This window comes from Poecile atricapillus, chromosome 2, assembly GCF_030490865.1.
Source record: "Poecile atricapillus isolate bPoeAtr1 chromosome 2, bPoeAtr1.hap1, whole genome shotgun sequence".
Taxonomy (NCBI): domain Eukaryota; kingdom Metazoa; phylum Chordata; class Aves; order Passeriformes; family Paridae; genus Poecile; species Poecile atricapillus.
Window position 1 is genome coordinate 18,519,555 of NC_081250.1, and position 21,664 is coordinate 18,541,218.

General features: G+C 40.0%; 1 protein-coding gene across 1 annotated transcript in view; it reads left to right on the forward strand.

Annotated features, from left to right (window-relative positions):
- The first annotated feature begins 9,518 nt into the window (after positions 1-9,518).
- DNAJC1 (DnaJ heat shock protein family (Hsp40) member C1) overlaps positions 9,519-21,664 on the forward strand; it is a 108,474-nt gene continuing 96,328 nt past the window's right edge. Inside the window, exon 1 of the mRNA XM_058833092.1 lies at positions 9,519-9,842. Coding sequence (XP_058689075.1) covers positions 9,678-9,842 — 165 coding nt within the window. The 5' untranslated portion in view covers positions 9,519-9,677. The remainder of the gene's footprint in view (positions 9,843-21,664) is intronic.

Here is a 21,664-nt window from a genome sequence, read left to right on the forward strand (position 1 = left end):
GGGAGAGAGAAGGCTGTACAAAGCAGGAGGAAGGGGCTGCATGGCTGCAGGGAGCTGCTGGTGATTCCTAAGGCTAAAGGACAGGCAGAATGGCAGTTCCTGTGCTCTCAGGAGCTCCCTGCAGACAAACCTCACACCACACAGCACAGGGAAGGGCAGGTGCCGTGTCTTTCCTTAGCCAGGACTGACAGACATCCCTTGGAACACAAGCATCCAGCATAAAAGCTCTGTATCTAGTGTGATGGTCGTGTGCAATCAGCTCCAGCACAGCAGCTCAGTTTATGGCTTCACCTGCCACGTGTTTGATTTGCTGTGCCTGCACAGAGTGTGCACATGCACTGCTGTCAGCTGGACCCTCCTGGCTTTACATTGACCATCTCCAGCCCTGGGCTCCGTAGGGCTGCAGTCACCGGTGCCTGGTGCCATAAGCGATCTGTCTCTGACATGAGATGCAAGCTCTAGGAGGGCAGCCTGTGATCAGCAGGAGGAACTGCGGGGAGAACTTCTGCTCTTTCCTCTAAGGTGCTGCAAGAATAAATCACCGACTCAGCTTAAATGGTGCTTAAGTGACATAATGGAGCCCTTGGCTGGCCTGTAGACAGAGGTAACAGCACTTGGGTCTAGCACTGATTAAAATTCTGCTAGGCTGGTGTTTGTTTATGGTTTAAAAAATATTTTGTAACAAAAGTAAAGATGAAAAATATAATTTGACTATAAAAGCAAATCAGGAACAAGTGGACTGTTCATTGACATTAATATTTATATTCAAGGATATCGTAAAGACATGCAAGGGACACCAAATTCCTTTTTATTTGCATGATAGAAGAGAGTTTTGAAGCTTGCTTTATGGGTCAAGAAAGGAGAGTATTTGTTTGGACTCTGCAACACAAAGAAAACAAATTAGTGGATCTGTAATTTAACTAACCACTTCCATTAGCACAGCTATTAAGGGTGGTTGCTTTTCCCAGTTTTCATAGATAGTTTTGATGGGAGGATTGCCATATGATTGACAAGCTGCTAAACAGGGGTTTTTTGTCTTGTAACTTTTTGGTATTTTGTGTTGAAGGTATGTCTCATAACTACTACTAACATAAAAGTGGATCCAGATAATATCATTGTGTACATTCCCACCCTGTGCTCTGCAAGCCACCTCAGCCTACCAGTGACCAAGAATATGTACCAAGAGCATCCACTAAGTGATTTCTCCCTGTACATGCCACGTGGAGAAGTCAATATTTATACCTCTCACTTGATAGAATTCATTAAATATATTTTGCTAAATAACACTCTATATTACATATTCCTTGTCTAATATTTGCCCACAGAAGAAGTATTTGTTATGTGAGTTGAATGCCTAGTTAAGACCTAAATCAGTACAACATATTTAATATTTATTTGCTATCACAATACAATAGATACAGGGGAGATGAGAGAGAATGCAAATAGAGGAGGAAGAAAAAGTGATTAAAAGGCACAGACAGAACATGAAATATTTCTACATGACTGCAGTGATTCTGAAAAAAAGTAAGCAGCAAGAGAAGTTAGGTTTTAGAATTTAAAAGTCAAAAATTTAAAGAAAAAAATGTTTAAGGAGATTGTAAATGACTATTAACAGTAGTCATGCTTTGCCTAAAAATGTGTTGCTTCAAGAGAACTCCAGAAATGAGCCATTTCTCATCAGATCTAGACAAATTGGGTTCTCCATATTTAGGACACCTTTTATCTTCAATGACAGGTTCTTATTACGAGAAATCTTTATTTTTACGTTTATATTGTTTTAGTCAGTGATGTAGTGAGTAAAATTCATACCACAATAAAATCTAGTCACAACAACAACAACAAAATCCCCATGTGGTTGAGAGCTGTTAAAGCTCTATTAAGAGCTAGTAAGACTACTTACTAGAGAGATTGTATTGGGTAATGGGATTTTGTGAGAAATTACATTGCAGAATTTTGGCAAAGAAAGTGCTTTGGACAGTAATTTGTTTTTCTGAAAATTATGTTTTGCAATAAGAGTAGCATGCCCTGCTCTATTTTCTGAAATATATTCCTTGAGAGCAAATGGAAATCACAACTGTGCAGGCAGAGGAAGGATTTTGGCCATTTATGTGATTTGAAGAAATCACGAATATAATCCACCACCGGCAAGATGCTATGACATGTTTAACACTGAGCTTTTAATTTCATAAAAGCAAGTGAATCATGAAGTAAATATATCTTTACTTGACATGATACAAATGTAAGAAAAGCTATATCAGACATTATAACACTTATTTTAGCAGATAAGTGTTTGCATTTTTAGCTGTGGGCAGGATTTCAAAGGTGCTCTTTGGTAAATATAACCATGGAATAATCAAACCTCATTTTTTTTATATTGGTTTCTACCAATGTAGATGTGTAGTTGTGATTATTCAATCCAGACTGGTCATCCTAGGAATTTCTTTTCTGTATCTGTATATACTGGAATTTTATGGATGAGAATTCAATGGATTTTTGTTTTTCCAGTCACAATCAAGTGCACTGTTAAATTTAAAGGGGAATTTGAAGAATTTTAATGAACTTTTTCTTAGAAAGACGCTTGTACACATGCATCATATTAATGGTCTTCCTATATTTAGTTAGTTCTGCTGGTTTTGCACTGTGTAATCAGAGTATGACTACTTTGTTAATGCAATCCTGAAGTGGAAAAACTATTTTAATTTGAAATTAAACTTTATTTTATGGAGAACATATTTTGAACATCCTGAGCAGATTTCAAAGTATTATGCTCAATTTTGAACAGGACAGCAATTTACCACCTCAAAATCCCCTATGATAGAGAAACAGCAGTTTTGAGTAAATAGTGTATTCTATGTTCATCCATCACAGCTTTCAGTTTCCTCTCCAAATGGACTCAATCATTTTATTGAAAAGATATCCCACAAACCAAATGCTGTCCATGAATAATCCCTACATGTGTTTGCTGTAACAGGCTCTTCTGTTACACTGTTGGCATGTTGTGCTGCTGGTTGCACAGTCTCTCTATGCATGGTCATACTAGTTTTTATGGTGATGTGCTTTTGGTTTTGGATTTACCTGATTCTTTTTCTTTTACCCACTATTTTATGGTGCTAGTTCCTTTCTTGGGAGGGTGCCTTAGCAAATGTCACTAACATACATACCTACCACATTAATAAATGGGAAATGAGTGTTATGTACTGACAAATGGAATTGCACGATCTTCGAAGAGAATTTCCAATTGATATTTGAAATGTTTTTTTCATTCGCAAAATCAACTTCTATTTTTAATTATTCCTAACATCATCTCATCTCTGGCAAAGCAACAGGAGGGACCAAGCAAAAACAAAACAGCACTGACAGCTTTGAGCAAGGAATTAAAATCAGCTGAAATAGAAGGATTCTGTGATTCTTTGATGTGTTATGATACTGTCTACAACACTGTCGTTACTTTGTTGCCTGGTTTAATGCCTAGATGTTTGTCATTTCTTTCTGCACAAGACACAGCACAGTGTGTTCCTGACAGAGGCACAGAGGACCAAAGCAGTGCTCATGTCACAGCCATCTTGTACCACCTCTTCTGGTCCTCCAGCTTGCTCTCTCTCCCAACAATTGTCTTAACCTTAGAGCAGTCTAAGTTGGCAAAAATGGTAAAGATGTGCCTCTGATGTATTTTTAGGTCTGCACACTTTCTGTTTTTAATCACATCTGCAATTATTGTGAAGTAAAAAAGGACCTTGGAAGGGTCACACATCTATGAAACCAATATAAAAATGTTCCCTCCGGAGAAATAGTTCTTTGCCCCCTGGTGGTGAATTAATTTTGAAAAATATTACAAAACACTTTTCAAGTAAATTACAAAAATTTACTTGAAATGAAAAATAAATGCTAATTGCTTCATTGAATACAAGTAATAATAAACTTCTAAGCAACACTTAATGTGTCAAACATAATTAGGAAAGACCCTATTATGAGCAAGCCACATCAATCTTTGATAGTCAATGCAGAATAGATTAAAAATAGTTTGAAAACTGCATGAAACATTCAATACTTCAAAATAATGTCTCTTACGTTTGCTTTTTTGGGAGGGTTAACACAAATGTCTTGAGAATGTAATGTAGTCTTGAGAATCCCTGATTTCCAGCATTCTTACTGGAAATGAACTATGGAAATTTTATTCATCTGAACAGCATCTTTACATCTGCCCCTCTCTGTGTGTTTTCCATACATTGACAGCTCCCATTCTGGGCCACTAGAATAACATTCCCTGGGTGAAACTTCTAAAATAGCTGTACATATTTCTAAAAGTTGTCCAGAGATTTTCAGATGGCATATGCTGAGCATCTTCATATGATGAAGGTTGTCATTCTTGGAATAGTAATAACAAAATTAACACTGGTAGTCACCCACTTGCAATTTTAGCCACAGATAATTTTGAAAGGTGGAAAGAATACATTGTTTAAAAATATGACATTAACCTTCTAATCACTGGTTTTGTTCTATCTTTTAATTATTGTGCCTCCAAAACTTCTGCCTGAGAGTGCTTCCGCATGTTGATATTCTTCTTCAGAAAAACATATATTAAAATTTAATGACAGACTATTGCCATGACATGCAGCAAAACATTCTACGTTTATGCTGGGAAAAGGCCATTTATAACAATCAGGGCTTTCATATGTTGGCTTTACACTGTTAGGATACAGCTGATATTCTGAAGATGATCTTGCTTTTCCTGTTGCACACTGAGTATATTATCTTGTATGATGGTAACGTGGCTTCAGGTAGTTTTTGAGTTTGGAAAACAGCATCAAAGGTACGGCATGTTCAGCAGGCACTACTGGGTTTTGGCACTAATGATGTAACATGAAGAAAAAAAAAAGAGTAATGTAGCTAAGAGAGACGACTGAGCAGCCCAGACCAGGCACAAATGAGCTATTTCCTAAATAATATTCTTTCATGTCTGATGGACTGCATTAGCTTTCTGTTTTTAGCTCTGTTGCTTTTGCTTCTCTTCGCATTCCCGCATTTCTTTCTCATTATTTTGACTTATATCTGGCCTAAGGTAACAGCTGCTGTACACAAGCGGCACATTCCTTACAAGTCTTCCAGTGGGCAGGGCTGCTATAAAGTGGTCCTGTCCCCACTGTCCTTTTCCCACTGCCACACTGGATGTCATCTTCTCTCGGTCTCCATTCCACTCGCCTGTTCGCGCGGCTAAACGCTAAACTGCATCTGCAAAACGATCTGACTTTAGAAAAAAAAAATCCCCTAAAAAGGCAACAAGCAGGCCAGTGGCCTGTCGGGATGGAGCACTGCGGCAGCGCTCAGAGCAGCGCTGCTGCTGCCTCGCCGCTCCGCCAGAGCCTTCTCTTCCGGGGCGAGTCCTGCGGCGTTCCTGCCGCTGCGGGCTGTCCGTGCCCCGCTCTGCCCGGCTCCCTGCGGCACCCCGCCTCGAGCTGGCCAGAGGGGATTTTCCCACTGGAAAAGCCACTTTAAGTCGAGCTGTTCCCTGCCTGCTCTGCCCTCTTGTTCTTGCTCCCTCATCGGGGCTCGCTGTCCCCGTGACTGTGCGAGTGCAGCTGTTCGTGGGTTGAGTCGTAAATTGGATCAGTGAAATATCTGAGTTTTTCTCAGTTGTTTTTTTTTGTTTTTTTTTTTTTTTTTTTTTTTTTCCTCAGCGCGTGTACGTATGTGTGCGCCAGTAGTTTTGTTGTGGGGTTTTTTGTTCTGTTTTGGTTTTTTTTGGTGGTGATGGGTTTTGTGTTTGTTTTGTTTTTTGTTTTTTCTTTTAAACCTGGATCATCTCAGTCATTTGATTTATATTGTGGCCCACAAAGATTCTTTGATGTGTTATGATACTGTCTACAACATATGTGTGTTGAGAGTTGAATGAGCACAGCTGAGGAGGCAGCGAACAGCGGCGCAGAGGTGGGAACAGCGCCTGGGCTGGGGGGAGGGCGCAGGAAACTCCTCAGCCAGCTTTGTCAGCAGAGAGAAGAACACCGTGACTCTACAAAACCAAACACCTACGCTAAGCAGCCAGAAGAGAACCGGAATAGACCGCAGAGCAGTCAGGCTCTTCAATTGCTGGAGATAAGGCTTTATCTTTGGGAAGAAAAGGGGTGGTGTCTTAATACGCTATTCATTTGAGACACCGAAATCTCAGGCTGTTTAGCTATTCAGAATATGATCGTGTGAACCCTGCTGGGCTTATGAAGCATGTTGGTCTTTCAGTGCTGTTAAAAACGCTAATAATAACTGGTTCATGCCTCGGGCCTTGGGTGCTACTGTCAATTAGTGTCAGAACAGAGATTTATTTTAACAAATTATTTCTGTATATGCTTCTTTCCCTTGCGCTTTGTAAAGCAGAGCTTCATGACCAAGTGGACCTGTTTCAGTGACACCTGTCTGCATGTGCGGGCAAACTTGGGGCACAGAAAGGAAATGCTATCCTTGCCTTCATAGCTCTCTACATTCTTAAGTTAGGGGAGCTGCCCAGCTGCAGAGATCACATACAGGATTAAAAACCATCCTCTGATCCTCTAGCAATTTAAATGTCATGTCTGAGTCACAGGAAAAAAACCCCAATACTTCCCAGTAGGAGTAATTTTAGAAAATTATGAAAAAGCCATGTGTAATCTTCTACCTTCCCCTCTACCTTTGTGTCAGAGTTTGCAACAAGTGAGATTTAAATCGTCATCACCAGCCTCCCAACTCACCAGCCTGTGACATCTCACATGTAGTTGCAGGCTCATACAGAGGCCAAGCATTGCTGAATGTGATTGTTTGTTTTATATTTTAAGTCTTTCTCTGAAGGCAAGAGACAGAATTGATTTGTAATTTAACTGGTTTTGGGTTGATTTTTTTTTTGTATTGGCGAGGCTAATGTGACTTGGATTAATTGAAGTGCTGGAGAAGGGGGAAGTACTCTTCCTGTCTCACTCTCATGACTTTAAAGAAAACTGAAGAATGAGGAGATGACATTATTGTGGAGGCACTTATAGCATTTTGATAGTATTTTCAGCATTTTCTTCTCAAAATTTCAGTATTTATGCTTGGAGTACAGAACAATTTTAATGTAAACATTTAAACTAATCTCACAGTGTAGAATTTTTTAAAATACCTTTTGGAAATGTTCCACACAGTATTAGGCCTTCTCTTCCAATGCTTTAAGGAGCAGAATTAAAATGAGTTTTAAATTTCTCACATTGTTAAAACCAATTGGGATAATTTAACTATGCTGACTTAATTTAAGAGAGCTCTTAAATATGTATTTTAGATTATCATAATCCCATTAATATTAGCACAATTTTTTCTCCTATTATTCTTTCTAAATTCACACTCCTCTTGACTAAAAGAAGGCAAAATTCATCTGAAGAATTCTGAGGTATTTTTTTCAAAATAGCTATTGTCTGCTGTGTTCTCAGAAGCATTGGTGCCACAAGCCACCTGCAATTTGTGATCAGTGTTAGGTCAGGTTTCCCTGGTCTCAGTAGAATGGAGTAAGTGATCTGGTTTTATCAGGTTTTTTGAAGGCTTTTTAAACAATTTCAGCAGGAGCAACCAGAGGTGGGTTTTGAAAGGAGTAATTTTTCATAACAAATTCCAAATGCCAAAAATTAAGATCAAAATACAAATGCTTCTCTTCAAGGTTGATCATCACACTAGATCAACTTAACTAAGGAGGCTTAGAAGCTAATGAGGCAAGAGGAAGTAGATATGAAAAATACAGAGCAAATCAGAAGGAAAGGAGAATCTGGAAGTATTTATTAAGGGGAATGAAACATCACTAATCTCACGTTTTAAAAAATGTCCCACTTGGCTTAAAAATAATGCTACCTTATTGAACTCTTTATTTACCCCTGATTTCTGAGGAGACTTCACATCTTTAAACTTTGTTTTACAACCTTATGAGTATGTAATTTTTTGAATCCAAAACTGGTATTTTTGTGCAGTAAAACTTGAGACTTGAAGGATAATGTAAATATACAGGGCAACAAATTCATACTGTTGGTACCGGCATGCAAAACAGAATAGATTAACAAAGTAAGGACATGGGAAGAAACTGATCTATACCAGGTTCAGTTGTTCCAGCCAAATAAAGCAGCTGATCATTAACTAGCTCATGACTTTCTCTTTACTTTGTCATTCTGTAGAAAAGGATTTTTTTTTTTTTTTGGCTCTGTGATCAAGTGGGAGGAACCCTTTTTGAGATGATAAGAATGAAGAGTTAAGTGTGCCTTTTTGTGAAGGGTAAGTTAAAAGGGTCCATAGAAGACGCTGTTGGCTAGATTATAATTTCCTGGCAAATGGGTTTAGGACTCTTTACAGAAAGCAGAGCCGGAGGCAGAATTGTGATCCTAAAAGCCCAGTGGGCATGCATATGGGATATGGAAACATGAGTTTAAATATCAATCTAATTAATATTTAAATAGTTTATACAAAAGGGAACAGTTTCAATAGTAGAGAATACCTAAGACTACTCTATACTTTATGAGTTGGAAAATTGATAATGGTTATGTTAGTTCAAGTCCCTACTCAGAACTGAGCAGAGTGTATTTTAAAGCCACATCTTGATATTCCCATGGAGTATGGAAGGAAGTGCTCTACTGTACAGTAATCTGTAAATGGTAGCTAGCTCTTATTAGGTGAATTCAGGTGCAGAGAAGATTGGCATTTGGGATTTTCTTTTTCTGAAATTGCAAACCCTATTTTTGAAAATTTAGTTAATGGATATTTTTCAGATGGGTGAATCTCTCTTTTCTTAAAAAGATTCCCATAGTGAGTTATTAACCAGGCCTAGTTTCAAGAGAGATGAAACAGATGGGGTGTGCCGAGGGGTCTGTCCGTGCCAGAGAAAAATGATTTAATGCTGATAATTTGTATTGCTCGGCTATTAAGTTTCCATCTAATTTCTCATCTAGCGTCCCAGGTGAAACATTTCACATTAATTTAAGCAAGGGAAGAACAAAAGGTCCGGGGACAACACCTTAAAAATCGGGCTGATACTAACAAGAAGGTGGAGCGATTTTAGGGTAAAATAGGTTACAGGAATCAAACGCGCCCTTAAGGAGTAAACGAAGACGGAAAATCGAAAGGCGATTTAGCGCGCGGGGGCCCCGCGGGCACCGCTGGTCCCGCAGACGCCGGGGCTGCACGGCAGCCGCGAGGGACCGGAGCCCTCCCCGCAGTTCCGTGTCCCCGCAGTCCCCGGAGCCCCGTGTCCCCGGAGCCCCGCAGTTCCGTGTCCCCGCAGTCCCCGGAGCCCCGTGTCCCCAGAGCCCCGCAGTTCCGTGTCCCCGCAGTCCCCGGAGCGCGGTGGCGGCGCTGCCGCTGCCGGGGCCGGACGGGGGAAGGGCGGGGTGGAGCTCCCTCGCGCACACAGCTCGCGCCAGCAGCCACTCGCGCCCTTCCCCCTCCGCCCTCTCCACTGCGCGAGCGCCTGCGGTTGCCGGGGCGCGTGACGTCACGAGCCGCGGAGGCGCGGATTGGCCGGACGGGGAGCGCTCCCCCCCCCCCCCCCTCCCCCGCCGTGGGACCGCCGCTGCCGGGGCCGGGCCGGGCCTCGCGCGTCCCCTCAGTGCGGAGCGGCCGCCGCGGTGAGCGCGGTCTCCGCGGAGCTTCCCGGGCACATCTCCGCTCCGCCGCCGCTCCGGTGCCGCCAGCGCAGACGGGGGGTCATGGCCCGCCTGCGGCGCGCGCCGCGCCCTCGGCTGCTGCCGCTCCTGGCACTGCTGGCGCTGCTTGCGCCCCGCGCCCGCGCCTGGGACAGCGGCGACCTGGAGCTCTTCGACCTGGTGGAGGAGGTGCCGCGGAACTTCTACGACTTCCTGGGGGTGCAGCAGGTGAGCGAGGGACCGAGCCCGCCCGCCGCCGTCCCCTGCCCTAGCCCGTTCCCGCGGGCCCCGCCGGTCACCGCCGCCCCTGACCCCCAGCACAGCTGCTCGGCTCCCCCCGCCGGCCCCTCGCCCGCTCGCCTGGCGCTGTCACCCTCCTTCTGACCTGGGCCCTCGGGCCCCGGCTCCTGCGGATCGGGGCAACGTGTCCGTCCCTTTCCAGCCTCTCCCCTCCCACCGCGGGGGCTCTGCTCTGCTTCAGGTACTGCTCTGTTGCTTCTCCTTCCTGCCCCACCGTAAATCAGCCCTCCCTCATCCACTGTACCTTTGTGTGTTCCTACTGCCTGTTGCTTTTCTGAACATATTTCATTTTTTCCAAATGCATCTGCGGACAGACAAAAGTAGCTTCTGGGGTTTTCACACTTGCCATTCATACCGTCGGTATGGCAGTTTCTCACCTTTCCTTCATTCTGCATTGCTGTTAGTTCCTTATCTTAAGATTGTGCATCACCATGTGTTGTGGCTCATATTTTCTCTCACTCGTGCCATGTGGTAGACTGTGACCCTTTGCTGTGTTAATGGCTTGTAGATTGTTATATTTGTTTACTTTCCATGTATCTTGGTTATTGTGTGTGGTTTGCATCTCTCTTTGATAAGTAACATGTAAGATTATCTTAAATAATTGATTGTACACCTTCAGTTAATTTTTCATGCCAGTGTGGTCAAGGCAGGAACTCCTATTAGGGAACACTTTTATCCCATGATTCTTGTGTACATCTTAGACGTGGCTGCTGGTTTCAGTGCCACTTGTCATCTTCAACTTGTATCACTTGTCTGGGCTCCCATGTGATGCCCTTTCTTATCTCAAATGCTCTGCTCTGTGTGTGACCTTACTCAGTGTCTCTACATGCATCGTAACTATTTTTTTTTACTTTCTTTCAGTCAGTGTTCTTCTCCTCAATAATGAAATACATAACTCTTTATATGCTTTTACTTCACCCAGAGTCCCCAAAAGACATTTTGCTATATCTCCTAGTACACTGTGTAGCCCTAGTACCTTCTCTCTCCAGTGCTGTATTTATGTGAGTGATCCTGTTTATCCTGTTTATGGCTTCCCTGCCAACCTTGAAGTTTATTCTGATGTAGTTCTTGTAGATTTTGAGAGTAATGAGTGTATTTTCAGGTGCATTCCATTAAGGCCATGAAAAAGAGAGGGAAGGTGTCTGAAATGTATAAGGGTCCACTTTTGGAAACTACTGGCTGTGATTGTTCTGACTCTGTTTCATCTCTTTCTTTCAGTCCTTCTTAAGCATCCAGTGTTAAATACTATGGAATACCATCATCTGTACAGAACAGCAAGCACTGCTATTCACGTTTCATTTTCAAGACCCTAAAAATCTAGGTGTTAATTCTCAAAGACAATTTTAGTGGTAGATAAAGAAGGAATGCAAAACTTTATTTCTGTTAGTGATGTTCAGGTCTGGTATGCAACTCTTTGTTAGCATTTTCCACAGTCCTTTTTTTCAGTGCCGAATCTGTACCTTGCCCTGTATGTTTAGAAAAACGTTAATTTTAACAAGCAAATATTCTTCTAGTTCATATTTCTACTCCTAGTCATAATGGGAAACTTGTATCACTTGCAGTGTGGGAGCAAGGAAAAAGTTGGTGGAAGTGCAACACAAATGAAACCAAGTTTTTTTTTTTGTGTGAAGTGTACTTTTGTTTAAAGTGGTCACTCATCGTGTCATATAGCCAAGACTGGAAGTGTATATAGTGCTGATGCTTTACACATGCAGCAGAATAGACCTGTGAGTGGAATAATGGAGTATGCAGTGTTGGAAGTTGAGCTTCAGTAGGTATTTGTAAGATTGGAAAATGCTATGTGGATTTACAAGTTCTTTCACATAGTATCCTTTGTTCCTGCTGCCTGCTTCTCTGGCTCCGACCCGTATCTGAAACTTCCAACAAGATCCTTGTGTCATCCTGAAGGGATATTGTCTTGCAGTGACTTGCTAGGCAGCTGCCACTGTTTCATTTGCCTTATGAGAAGGAGAATTGGTCTTGTGACAGGATCAAGGGACATGCACAAATCTCAGGTGTGCTGTTACCTACCTTGGATGTCTCAACTCAAAGCTGTCTTTTACCATAATGTCTCAATGTGATGTTTGCATGTTTCCTCAGGTCTTCTGCTATTTTTTAATACTATGGTTTAATGGACTGTATTTGTTTTGTATGTTATTGTTCTTCTAGTTGGGATGCTTTTTACTACAGTGCTGTAATTTCATTTTTTGTAGTTCTGATACTAGAGGTTTCCTTCCCTGAGTTCAGGTGATTTTCTTGTCAACAAGAGTTGACTGTGTGTGTGACAATAGCCTTTATAGCCATATCTTTGAACTGTTTAATTATTTGCCATTCATCAAAGCTTGCTTTTTCTCCCACCCATTCCTATGTCATTGCCTTGTATCATGTCCTGATAATCTCTTCTTCCTTCACGTCCTTCTGGGAGAGGGAGTACTTCTCCATTATGCATGATGTAACTTCTACATCTGAGATAGGGATGCTCAACTGTTTGTTAACTGTAGTGTATCAGGGCTACCAGATTTCTTCTAAACATGTCATCTCGTGTTTTGAAAACATACAGGGAATTACTCCAATGCTTCCTTAAGACATTAAAGCAGCTTAGGTTTTGATTGGGAGAATTGTGCCACTGATTGTTGAACTCGTGCACGGTGTCAGAAGCTGATGTTGACCTCCACTGACAAGATGCAGAAGGCATTGTGGGAAGTGCTGTAGCTCTCAAACATGCTTTGGTGAAGCCTCTGATGTGTGGATTTTTTCACTCAAATTGAAGAGAAATGATTGGGGTTTTGTTTTGTTGCTGCTCTGTGCTTGCAGGAGTATGGATTTTGTGTTTTCTCTTTTTGAGGGCCTGTGGAAGCCTCCTGGCATTGTCAGGTAACTCACCCATCTCTGGTAAGGTGTTAGGTTTGAGCTGCTGTAGTGTTTTCTGATATCAGTGGCGGAGATAGAGGATGATCTAAGTGAAGTGATTTTTGTTGTGGTTTTGAATGTGGAATGACAGAGGAAGAGTAAGATTGTGATTGTCTTGGCTGTTAAGTAACTGAACTTTGTTCCTGACTTCAAAGAGGGATTGGCTGAGCAATCTACAAATGCTCATGGAACGGCTGAGGTTGGAAGGTCTCTTCTTGTCCAACCCCCAAGGATTAGGATTGAGCACATAGATTAAGAAGTATCTGATTTTTAAACAAGGACACAATCTATCTATTTGGGTTTTTATCAGATCTAATAGTAACATTGCATGAGGAAATCTTGCATTGTTATGTTGTTACTATTGCTGTTCTGACCAGTGTGGGAATTGCTCTTCCTTCCTTTTCCTTGGCGGTTCTTAAATTGATGATGTGATTAATTTATGTGATTTATTTTAAACATTGCTGTTTTCAAGAAGTTTGACCTAGCAGAATGGGGATGTAACCTCTGGCTTGAGAAAAGGTTGCATTTCCCTGTCCCCTAAGTGGTTACTGAAGAAAATAGAATCCTAACCTCTTGACAGATCTGATGTAATAATAATTTCAGTACTCACTTCAATATAGCCAGTTTCAAACCAACAAAGGAATCAGGGCCAAATAGTATTCATGAAAAATTCAGATGAAGCAGCAGAATTAAACCAGAAGCTATGCAGACTCAGTAATACGATGATCTGTTATGAATGAGAACATAGAAATGCAATGTTAACTTTTTGGAAAAAAATCCAGGAATATCTGAGGAGCTACAAGCTTAAATAGTGGACAAATGAATGGGTCAAGTTAATATTATCATCTCTTGCAGCTTTTAATAGTTGATACCTTCATGAATATGATATGCTTTGGATATATCAATTTTGCATCAGTTGAACCTGTGCCTCTCCTACCCAAAATATGCTTTTGATTATAACTTGTTAATACAGCTTCAAGGGAAGTATTTGTTCCTCCACTTTTTTTGGCTTGCAGCCAGGAAGGCACCACAAGCCTATGAATGTCTTTTGAAACTTTGTGATACAGTTCTTGGATACAAAGGATCTGATGAAGAAATTTTTAGGTAAGATTGTAAAAATGTGCTAGAATGCATGAGCTGTATTGCTGGAATTGAGCTGTGTGTTGTTTGTCTGGACCAAGGAAGGTCTGCATAAGACTTTGGTTTCTACTGGTAATCACATAAGGGAAGGGGTTGGTGTTGAAAGCTCTGCTAGGCCTGTGTAGAGTAGGGAAATAAACACAGGAAGGTTCTCTGAGCACTTTTTGAGGTAGTGGAAGAAGCCCTGGGAGATCAGGTTCTTGAGGGAGAGTTAACAAGTAGGACTTGCTGGCCAGCATGGTGGTTAAATATATAACCTGAAAAATGTTGAGAGGGATATTTTCTTCAGTATTGCCTTATGCCTTTCTTATGGCATGTGAGCTTTATCTTGAACCAGGCTCTAATGTGTTTGTGTGGCTTTACTGTAGACAACTAAGAGCATTATATCCACTGCAAGATGATGGATTTGCTAGATGATGCTGCAGCACAAAGTCAGAACTGCACGTACAGAACCTGATTTTGGTGTGACAGCCTGTGAGACATTGGTACGTTAGCACCTCCAAGAAAGTGCATGACATGAAAACCGTGGAGTTGTATTTCTATGGCTGTGGGAAACCACAGCCTCTCCAGATGAGCTGGATGTGTTGGGCTAATAAGATTCTTTCAGGAACTCTGGAACAGATGAGCTGTTGTGTACTGTGTCAAGTGGCAGGATATGACAGGGTTATGTCTGTAGAATGGAATGTTTGGTGCTGTGGAATTGCTGTCCATACTGTTTGCATTTCAGGGATTTATTTTTTTTCTTGTTGTTGAACTAATTCCATGCCGTCTGCATGGACTCAATGCCTGTTTGTGTTGAAACATGCTGTTTGCACTCTTTGTTTCACATCTTATGGTTCACTTTTCTCCGAAAGGAATCCTGTTTATCCACTCCAGGACTATTTCATGATATGCAGTCAGTAGGAGCAATAAAGAGGTTTGCTTTACACATGCACTCCTGGGCTGCACTAAAAATATGAGGTAGCTGCACCTTTAAGACTATAGTTTCTAGTAAATGGCTGACACTGAATTTTACCTCTTGGCATTGCTCTGTAAGAAGAGGAATCCACCTCAACAAATTGTGTGGCTTTTATGGTATTATCAAATGTTACTGGAGGTGGAAGAAAATTTTTAGTAAGATATTTCTATGTGGTCTGTTTTATGCAAGTGCATTGACTGATGACATGCAGTGCTTATATCACCACAGTCCAAAAGTTGTGAATTTTTGTAAGTTCTTGTATGTAGATTTAGTAACCTATTTTTCAGAAACAATGGCAATCTCTAAAGTTGTCAGTGTTGTTTTGTCTGGCCTGCCATAGTCTGGCTTTGAATAGGTTATTGTCCAGAAAGAAATCTACATTAAACTATTTTTCCTATAGAATTTCTGGGGAACTTTGAATACATAGATTGGTCTCTTCAAGTGGGAAGAAACAGCTCTCCCTCTTGAGTATCTGTCCAAGGAATACTCTTAAGTCCTCATCAAGAACAGCCTACCTGTACCCATGCAGTTTATCTTTGCTGGCAGGCACGGTGCACATAACTAGAGCAAGGAAGGAGGGAAATAAGGAGGGGTAGCCCAGAAACTCAGCAGTTTTTTCTTCCAAATGACAAGCTGGATCACTTCTCCATAGACATATTTTGGTTGCTCTTCTAACACTTCAGACTGTTCTTCTCCCTGCTGCTTTTTAAGGTTCATGTATGTGGGTGAAGTATTGCTAAAATCCTGGAGTGTGCATTATCTGCAAACGTTTTAGCAAAAATCTAGGTTGGTGGTAGTGGTTCAGTCTTCCAAGCTTTGGAAGTATTTGATTAAATGAGACAAAACTTCACCTGCATGTGATTATAACATCACTTTTTCAAAAGATAGTGTGAAAACTATGAATTGTAAACTATTCTTGATTTGTTTTGGAAGATTCTTTTGTCTTGCATGACAAATAAGGTATTCACTATGACCTTCAAGTGTTGTGCTGTGAAATGGCACGAAGCCATGTAGCATCTTGCTGTCTCACTCATTTCTGACAACACAAAGTTGTTTTGCTAGTGATTAAACATCATGTCTAATGGTCACAGACTGTTTCAGGATTGCTTTCTACTTCTTGTTCAAAGTATATGTTAAGGAGATCTAAATTGGAAGGCATTAGATTTTAATGCACTGTCAATTACAACATCAGAGTTCTCAGTTAGAAAGATGGAATGTTTCCATTTTCTTGCTCCAAGCTTTCAAAAATAATTAACTTCCATAATACACAGCCAGGTGATAGTAGTAGCAGACCTTTATTTGGATTCTGGGGGATTTTAGTAATTCGTGAAACTTATTTCTTTTAAGCCCATGAATATGCTGTCAGCATTGAGATAGTAATAGTCCACTGCACCAGTTCAAACAAAAATAGTATCAGAAAATCCAGTTTTGTTTCTGGTGGCTTTTGCTGTAATGTCAGTTTATTCCATAAAAGTAACTTTGTGTTTTTTCTCAGTAGGTTACTGGGTCATAATCCTGCATCCCTTTATGATTTAAAACTTCCTTCCTTTCTGAATGTGTTACTTGTAAGTTGTGCGTGGAACTGAGATTTTCAGCAGTTCTGGAAACTCTGCTTGTCCCAAAAGATGTAAATTATTAAGGTTGTGTGAAGTCATTGAGATTATTCACTTGGATCCTATAGAACAAAGTTGTTTCAATTTTGAGTAGTTTAGTGGCTTGTAAATGTCACCATAGAGAAGTGCTAATAACTGCAGCATTTGTAACTGGGGATGGTGCAGGGTAGAGGCTTCTGTGGGACTTTTTGAACCTACAGGTAAACTGCTGATAGATAATGCATTCTGTTCTGTATGTGCCCTGCCTTACCCTTTTGTTCACTGTTGCATATAAAAATGACTGAGATATCTAGACATGTAAAGCTTGTATTTTCCATAAAAATGGGTTTTCTGCATTGGTGCCTATTACATTTCTGCTTAGATGTTGTACAAGAATTTTTTTTTCTTTCACTGTTGTCTCCTTTTTTTCAAGACACGAAGGTGCTTTGAAATGTACCAATTTAAGTCATTTTAAAGACACTCTTAACTTTCCATGACAATTAATTCATGTTGTACTTGATTTCTTTCAGGTTATCTTTTTCTTCTTTCTTGCTGTTTAGAAGGACATACAGCAATAGGAAATTACTATGTTTGGGAACCCAAGGGAACTGACAGTATCCAAAGTGCAGTAAAAAAAGATAAAACAAGCAGTTTTGAATTGGTTTGGTTTTGGGGTTTTTTTTCTGTCTGCAACAGCAATAATGTTTCATCTCTTTCTCTCTATTCTTTTTGCTTCACAAATACTTTAAGGATGTATCCATAATTCAAATTGCAGAAATAAAAACTGGGTTGGTTGGTTGTTTTTTTTTTCCCAAGTAATTCTGCATTTGATCTGTAATTAATTGAAAGGATTGACCAGTTTCTTAGTGTAGAAGGTAGGTAACCTGTACTGGTGGTCTTTGATGCTTACAAAAGTCTCTAGGTTTTATGCTTGTTTGGAATTCATCTCCTTTGCTGCAGTTCTAAGTATGTGCCCATGTTGGTATCTGAAGCAGCTACGTAATTGATCTTACATGGAATTTTGTAAACAGCTTCCCAGTGGGCCTTTTACTACTTGACTGCTGTGGATTGTAGTCATCATATTTGTCTGTAAAGCTGTGTAAAAAAATAAAAATCTTAGAGACAGCCTTAATTTCATTCTGTTGAATGATAAAGCTTTTATGTTCTGTCTAGAGTCATTTTACAATTAAGATTAACATGGTTTTCTAATCAGATCTAGAGAAAACTGTAGCTTTAAGGGAGATATTTGAGGTATCTATGGTGCTATTTTTACTTTAAGTATGTGGTAAAATATAAAAAATAAAATGAGAATTCAGCTTATAAGATGTTCTTTAATTGGTTTGGTGCTTCTTGTGCTCTCAGCAGAGCCGGTTACAAAGAGACTGTGTTGCTGTTGCACAGCTGAGCCAGTAAGAATGAGTGTGACAAAGGGTTGGTTTTTTTTGTCTCTAAGAACGGGTCTGATAAACATTAATTTCCTCCTTTTATTAATTTTAATATCTGAAATGTTTTGGTTTTCTACAGAATCCTAGTGGTCTACCAAAATTCATGCAGCATATGAAAATCTGCAGTTTTGCTTTTGATTTGCTTCTTAGTCTTTTTGCTTAGCTAGATGCTGTGCAGGTTAGAAGTTTGCTTCTCTTTTGTTTTTTTTTTTCCCTTGCAGTGTACAATTGTTTGGTTTCCCTAAATTCTGAGGAGATTTGGGATTTCTGGGTTTCTTTTGCTTATTGTTTGTATGTCAGTCTTGCCTGGATGTTACTAACTCCGTATAAAAGTGATTTGTAAACAATCTCACTTTTGTGGTAATGTGTTGTACACGTGGTGTATGTTACAGTTATGCAAACATTAGCAGTTTAAAGCAGGATTGTGTATTCCTGGGCTCTCATCTGAGGGTTTGCTTAAGTGTAGATCTCTTAAATGACCTGGTTACAGGCCTTGCAAATTGTTCTTACTGATGTCAAATGAGCAGTGGGATGAGAAGTGAAGAAAGTTCATTTGCAGTCTCTGATAGATCTGAAATTCATCCTTATCAGTGTTAATCTGGAAAATTTGTGAAGGAAACCAGATGATGCATAGGAACTGTTGAAATTAAGTCACTTGGCAGTCCCTTTAGGACTGAAGAGAGAAGGAAGAACTAGAGGGGTCTTGCCACATGGGCTGCAATTATGAAATGCTGCTATCTCAAATACTGTAAAGTACTTTCACATGTTGAAGGAAGCATTCAGTGCTGATGAGGACATGAGAAAGCTGTGAAATAGCCTTATTGCACTGATTTTAGTTGGATAGCTTCTCATTTAAGGGACAATGATTGCTTTTACCTACTCCTAAAACTATTGCAAATGATTTTTAGTGTGATTGAGCAATGCTTTATTGAAATTTATTTATTTATTTATTTAGCCTAAATTGGTTTTATCAAACTGATTAGGTTTAGTTCAGTTTTATCAAGCTGCTTTAGGCTGGCTTTTATATTAAATAATCACCATTTCAAACTCAGTGATTTCTCTAGTGTTTTTCCATGGGATATAAATTCTGTGATGGGAGAGTAAAAGAGTTTGTATGCCATTTAACTTTGTGACAGTCATATTATGAATTGCTTTACTGGATGTTGTATCTAACAGCAGCTGCTAAAATGTTACAGTACAAAAAAGTCTATAAAATTGAATCCTATATGGAAGCCTCTTCCCATTTCCTATTAAGATTTATTAAAAATCTTATTCAATTCATGCATTTCTTTTGATTGATTAAAAATTTGAAATAAATGTGTTTTTCAGTCTGAGTTTACCTATCTATTGAATAAAAAGTGTTTCTTCTGTCATATTGTAACTTGTGTGGCTTGTAATTTCTGTTCTATTCAGAATTTTCTATTTCTACTTTAGTAGCCTTTCCACACTCCAAGCCAAGCCAGCAACATTCAAAACAAAGCAATGAATTTGAATGTTGCCTTGTGTCTGTTGAGAACAGAGTTTCCTTAGTTGAAATACAGATTGAGGAGATCAGCCAATCAGTTGTTTTTTGCAGCTTATGATGGTGAAAGAACAAATATCTTCTGTAAATAAGTTCCATACTGTATTTGAAAATTACTTGTAGCTGACTTACATTTATTCTCACTTATATAGTACAGAGTTCCCATGCTGGAGTGCACCATTAGTCCATTTAGTAAATATCTTTGGTTTTTGTGTTTTCTGGTTGAGTAATACTAGGTGCTTAAATTAGAAAGCAGTTGTGTGAGTTTTTAGTTTTGTTTTAAAGGAAATAAAAAGGAAGCTAGTTGAATGCTGGAGAGATAGAGACTTAAGTCAATAACTCATTGATAGGTTAAGAATTTCATCAATCATGATGAGTTTGGCCTTACATATACTTTTCTTACCTACAAACAGATGATAATTTTCTGGAGGAGATGCATACCTCTGTTTAGTGAATTCAGGTTAAAGGATAATAGCTGTTGTATTGGTTACAAAATAATATGATTTTTAATGCACTTGCGAGTACTAAACACGCTTGCCCTGTCTGGGTTGCAGATGTGTAATAATAGGCTGGAATTGTCTTGAGCAACGCATCCTGATGTCTGTGAGGGCCTGTTTCCATTCCATAGTCTTCTTGGTCTCCAGTTAGGGCACCCCTCCATGTCATCCATAAGCTCTTTGGATACCTTCGAGGAATGCTGAATGCTGTCAATGTGCTGTCTGGTTTCTACTCTTGTTTCTTATTATTTATGCACTTCTGTATTGTCCTTGCACTTCTTTCTTTAATAAAAGCAATAAAGCCAGTGGCAATAGATGGTGTCACTGGGGAGCACATGTGAACCTGACCACATTTTGCAGCCCATTTGCCCCCTGTACCTTTCAGCTGCCACAGTTTTTGATTAACAATATTCAAAGGTGCATTCCTGATGGTACCTTTCAGTCTGCTGCTGTACATTGGATTTGTTGAACTGTCGGCAATGTGTCTTGGATCACTTAGTGATTTATAATTGCCAGCTGCAAGCTCTGCTCTGTGTAGGAAAGGTGTAGTTTAAGGCAACAGTCTTACTTACACTAAATCTTACCTCTCACTTTTTTGCTAGATCACTTGGTTTGGTATTCCCTTGCTTGTGTCTGGTACCTACCCAAAACATTTAGTGTCGCTGCATGCTTGGCTCTTCAGGTTGTCTTTGAAAATGCTGAATTAAGCCAGTCCTAGCACCAATCCCCCAGCAGGAGACCTTTCAGCTGCCTCTTCTCTGCCCTGAAGACTGGCCATTAGACCTTGTTTTTTGTATCCTGTTCATTAATTTTCTATTTGTAAGACTTTTTCGTCCCATCTTCTGTTAAGTTAGTCACTTTAATAGCCTTTGGTGTGAAACCTTGTCAAAAACTTCTCCAAAATTGTCAAAAAATCATTTTCTTTGCAGCACTGGCTTATCTTCCTCACCTGCAGGTGTGCAGTTTTTAATATAAATTTCTTTCAGCAGTCTCAGTCCTGACTTACTAGCATCTAGTTTGTCTGTTTGGGGTATTATGTCTAATATATATTTCAAGTGGAATTAGCTTCTCTTGACCTGCAATGAATGCATTGGCGTGGGAATCTCTTGAACATCTCCAACAGGGAAGATTCATTAAGTGAATTATTAAATTACTTGTCTGTAGCTTTGTTCCTGAATGAAGCTTTTCATAGTTTTGTCATCAAGCAGTCTCTAACATCCTGGTTTTGATTACATCTGAAGAAATAAAAGGGTTTTGAAAGTCAAACAAATTGCCACTCTAGTTTGCTTGGACAAATACAAAAGTCCTCAATAACATGCTGGAAAGAAGTAGGCAACACAGTTTTTTAGCTAAGCATTCCATACATTCTAACGGAACTGGCACAAAAATCCACCATGTTGCTGTTGTGGTTATTCATCATTAGAAGGAAGAAGAGCTGCTGTTACACTGTTTTTCCGTTTTGATTAACTGCTACACATGAATGATTGAACACATTTTCATAGGAACCCAGGCTTTTAACTGATCTATCCATAGGGAGTTCAGGAATGTATCATCTGCTTCTGGTCACTTTGGTTACTGGCCTCAACTCTGTAACATCTCCGTCATGGACAGCAGTTCTCTTTTCAGGCAGTAAGAGGGCTTAGGCTTGTATTACTACTCAAGTTAAGACTTAAGCAGAGTTGGTTT